The 4,798-nt window shown below is 45.7% G+C and overlaps 1 protein-coding gene across 1 annotated transcript in view; it reads left to right on the top strand.

Moving 5' to 3' along the window:
* The window catches only part of ZC3H7B (zinc finger CCCH-type containing 7B), a 50,845-nt gene that overhangs the window by 11,189 nt on the left and 34,858 nt on the right, over positions 1-4,798 (top strand). The window contains 2 exon segments of the mRNA XM_009321906.1: positions 3,182-3,266; positions 4,733-4,737. Coding sequence (XP_009320181.1) covers positions 3,182-3,266; positions 4,733-4,737 — 90 coding nt within the window.

Genomic DNA, 4,798 nt, shown 5'->3' on the forward strand with positions numbered 1-4,798 from the left:
GAGAAGTTAACTTTCCTTTGTTAGTAGTATTCCAGAAGCAATCTTTGAAGGCCTTGTTAGCAGTTAGTTACTCATTTTGTATAGCTTGTAAATTCTAGTTTATTTGACTTGGCAGAACAGGGTGACCAAAACACATTAAAGGTATCATGTTAGGGGAGTTCCAAAGAACTGCTTTTTAAACAAACCCTTTTATAAACAAAACCATCTAATGTATGTGTTCGTGTAAAGCCGTATCTGGCTATATTTCACATTGCAATTGGGCCACTTAATTGAATTTATTTTTTAACCATATACTTATGTTTATGTATCTCCCATTATTATGGTCTACAAACACTTTTATCAAACTTCTCTGTGGCCGGAAAGTTCAGCCTTACAAACTCCATATCGAGTGATCTGCATTCCCTATTCTATACAACTCAGTCTCGTAAATTAACATACCCCATTGCCTTGTTACCTGATTAACAGAAATCATAAGCCTTCTCTGCATCAAAGAAAAGTCATGCTATCCATCATCTCTTGTTTCCATTACACCAGCTGCTAAGCCTCTGGAGCACATGGGTACTTCCAGCTTGCATTGCTGTAACAGCTGAGAACTTTGTTGTGGTCAAAGCAGAGCATGTGTTAAAACTTACGGTGATGAAGGATCTGCCACTCAGTTGACTCACTGTCTAGCAGAGTTAACTTGTGTCTGGGTGCAGATACTCAGTGCTGATAGTTTGCAGAGGTTCACAGCATGGTGAGGCTGATAATCCTCTCTGGTATGCTTTTTTTGGTGTGGCATGGGTTGTTTTAGGGTGTTGGAGGAGACCGTATTGCATGCCCTTGTTGAGCATCCCCTCATTTAGGTGGGAGGTAGTAAGCGCCTGAGGGTGGCATTTGGCTGAGGGAAGGGAAAGCTAAAGGAAGATCTTGGGGGTGACAAAAAGCAAATAACCCCCTACCCCAAACCTCAGGTCTGCTGACGAAAAGGACAATAATTAACTACATGTTGTTGCAATGGGAAGTGGAGGCAGTCTAGAGAGAAATACATTCTTGATCTTGTCCAGGAATCTGAGAAGACATCTTGGAGTTACATTGGCATGTGGATTTGGATAGAGTAAACCTGGTATGAGTATAAGATCAATGAAATGACGTCAGAGGTCTTTCTGGTGAGTTTTCCACAGGGAGCAAGAAAATGACAGACTTCAGAAGACACCTGAGAGGGTGTTTGGAAAGGCAGAATCACCAGAGGCAAACAGAGCAATGAAAATGTGATCAGTGTTAGAAAGATCTGAGAGGTGGAAGAGAGTGAGGAAGGAGCAGTGACCATGATATTTGACCAAGAAGAGATCTCTGGAGGGTGTGGGGACAGTTTCCGGAGAAGGTACATCCTGAAGGGGTGTAAGATGGAGAGAGAAGAGGAAATGGACAAGATAGATTTTGTTTTCACTGAGTTCAGAGAAGTGACAAGACCAATGTTGAGGGTGTGGGGAAGCAAGTACAGTCAAAAAGCGGCACTCCAAATTGAAAGGAAAAGTTACTGATACTGTGGGCTGGAAGAACCAGAGGCTAGTGAGGGGTTGAAAGGGAAAGGATGAACTTGCAGGGAGAAGGAGGTCGGAAAGACCGGCATGGCAAGTAGAAGACAGCAAGCTTCAAGGTTGGAGATGAGAGAGGAGATGTTGGGCCATTAAGGAGGGATATCACAATAGTTTGGGCAGATATTTTTTTCTTCTTTGAAGAAACTGTTGAAAGTACTCCAATATTTTTTGCAAACAGGGAGAGAGAGGAAAGCAGAAGGAAAGAGTTGCTGGTGATAAATAAGCGAAGAAGGTTGTGGCAGGTTGTTAGTCCAGGCAGAACTGGAGAGGATAGAGCAGGGGAATGGAGCGTGGCCCGGAACTTTGTCTAAAGCCCACGATGATGTGTGAGTGGGCCTGGGCAGTGGGCAGGGAGGATTGTTAATGGCATGCAGCAGGGAAAGCAGAAGGATCTGCTTGACTAAGCTGAGGCTGTTTAACCAGAGCCAGAGATGGAGAAAATGCCTTGTAGCTAGTAAATTGGAAACTGAGACTTGGTTTCAGCTTTAAAAACAAACAAGCAAGCAAAACAGGCTAGTGAATACTGTCTGCATATCAAAACTGATTATTAGCTCTGTGGCTGGCAGAGAGGGAAAGTATACAGGCTGTGCATGCAGGAAGGCATGCAGGCTCCTTTTTCCCAGATATGGGGACCTTGTGGAAGCTGTATCAGCCCCCAGCACAGGGGCTGCTAGCCGCTAGCCTTGGCAGCTCCTTCAGCCATCTTGCCAGCGGGACTCTGTGAACCCTGCTTTTGGAGAGTGGGTGCTTTCTTGGAAGCAGGCACTTGATTCGGATTTTCTGCAGCATCGAAAGAGTTGGGGGGGAGGTCCTGGTGCAACCTCAGTGTCTCAGCAGGGCTGAATGACAAGAGTACTGTCGTGGTTTAACCTCAGCTGGCAACTGAGCACCACACAGCCACTCGCTCACTCTTCCCCCCACCCCCGTGGGATGGGGGAGAGAATCGGAGGAGTAAAAGTGAGAAAACTCATGGGTTGAGATAAGAACAGTTTAATAATTGAAATAAAATAAAATACTACTGCTAATAATAATGATGATAAAAGAGTATACAAAGCGAGCGATGCACAATGCAATTGCTCACCACCTGCCGACCGATGCCCAGCCAGTCCCCAAGTAGTGGCCCCCCCGGCCAGCTTTCCCCCAGTTTATATACTGAGCATGACATCATATGGTATGGAATATCCCTTTGGCCAGTTTGGGTCAGCTGTCCCAGCTGTGCCCCCTCCCAGCTTCTTGTGCCCCTCCAGCCTTCTCAGTCGGTAGAGCATGGGAAGCTGAAAAGTCCTTGACTGGTATCAGCACTACCTAGCAACAACTAAAACATCGGTGTGTTATCAACATTATTCTCATACTAAATCCAAAACACAGCACTGTACTAGCTACTAGGAAGAAAATTAACTCTATCCCAGCTGAAACCAGGACAAGCACTTAGGTCTGCATGGACTCCCCTAGGGCTGCTCTGGCAATTGTCCGCCTGCTGCTGTCTACAAGTGAGGCTTCTTGGCACAGCCCAGTGTGGATAACTGCATTCCTGTTTATTTCATTGTGTGTGCCGCAAAGACAAAACTGAAAGTGTCCTGCCAATGTTTTTTTTTCTGCAGGATGAAAGCGTCACGCAGCTGGGACAGGAGCTTGCTCAGAAGCTGGGTCTGAGGGTTCGAAAAGCATACAAAAGACCTCAGGTATGACTTTTTTTTTCTTAAAGACTATTCTTTGGCTCTTTCAGATTTACTTTTGCAGAAGTGGTAGGTGTTGCTCTGCAGCTATAGACACACGTACACTACCCTGTGATCCCTCCAGAGACCGCTGGCTACCCTCTTTGTCCTGACTCTCTGACTCACTTTGCCTTGATCCATTTCTAACCCCATTGCTGCTCTGTATCTACTGCCAGGATGTTTCCTGTGTCCCCAGCTAAGCTGGGCAGAGCTGGGCTGTGCTGCAGGAGAGGCTTCCGATGCACTGCGAGCCTGTGTTTTTGGGAGGAGAGGGACATGTGGCCTGATCACAAACGAGGTTTTGCATCACACTCCTTTCCCTGTTATGGGATGAGAAGGGTGGGATCCTCTGCTGCATCAGAGGCATGTCTGGTTTTGTAGTGCAATGGGACATGAGGGGCTCTTGCCCCACATCTAGGCATACACCTTCTTCATGGTGGGGCAAAGGCTTGTGCTTTGGGAAATTGACAAGTACACATCTGGTCAGGTGCTAGGAAAGAAGGCAGCAAAAAAGCAAGTCGTGGGTCCAATAAAATGACCCCAGTGTCTGAATCCGTAACTGGCTCTACAAGAAAGTGCTGCTGTAACTGGAGTACTGTTGGTACTTAAATGTATACCCTGGGATGGAGCTAGAGGGCGTTAGGCCACTGCTACCACTCTTGGATAAAGCTGCCTCGCTCACGTAAAATCCCAGGATGCGTTTTCAGGAGTAGGGAACATTAGCTAGTAGTCGAGGCTTACATTTGCATCCTCAGCCCCGTGTGCAGCGGTGTGTTAAACAGCCAGTATGTTCCAGCTCCAGAGGGGCACCTTTGCAGTATGCGGTGAAGTGATTGGTGGGCATCCAGTTTGCAGAGAGCTTTTCAAGTAAATTTGGCTGTAGCATCTTATTCCTCTCCCTGACCAACCTCACATGTGCGATTGGCCTACCCCTCAAAAAACCCTTGGCATTGTAGCAGCTCTCAACCCTCTGAAATGATTCTGTCTCAAAGAAAGGGAAGTTTTCTGCAGAAATATTTTTTGTAGCTGCTCACTGTGTTGGCCTTGCCACCTTTTTGCTGCTGTCATGTTACTCAGCTGTGATGGGCTTAAACCACCTGTATGTTAGAAAAATAAAAATTAAAAAACTCTAAAATGCTTTTTGTTATTTGAAATTTAGTGATTAGTATTTTGATAACACCTTGCTATCTCTTGTGTTGACTGCCAGCTTTCATTCTAGTGCCGTAATGCGTTCCCAAAGTAGGAATTTCTTAATGAAAGGACAAAAACTTCTGTTCCTCAGGGAAGTTTTTTGTTTCCTGATTGTGTATAGGATGTTGGGTGTTTTGCACTGAGGTGTCCAGAACAAATATATGTCCCTTTCAGTGTTCAGAAAACTGTACCCTTGTGTCACAGTGGTATGCCTTTTGGGGTGGCTTTTATTTTATGGGCAGTGCCTGGAAGGAAACCGTATTGTAACCCAGCTTTACCTAGTTTACAAGCATTCATGGGCTGTCTCTGTTC

This window comes from Pygoscelis adeliae, unplaced genomic scaffold, assembly GCF_000699105.1.
Source record: "Pygoscelis adeliae isolate BGI_AS28 unplaced genomic scaffold, ASM69910v1 Scaffold60, whole genome shotgun sequence".
NCBI classification, from domain to species: domain Eukaryota; kingdom Metazoa; phylum Chordata; class Aves; order Sphenisciformes; family Spheniscidae; genus Pygoscelis; species Pygoscelis adeliae.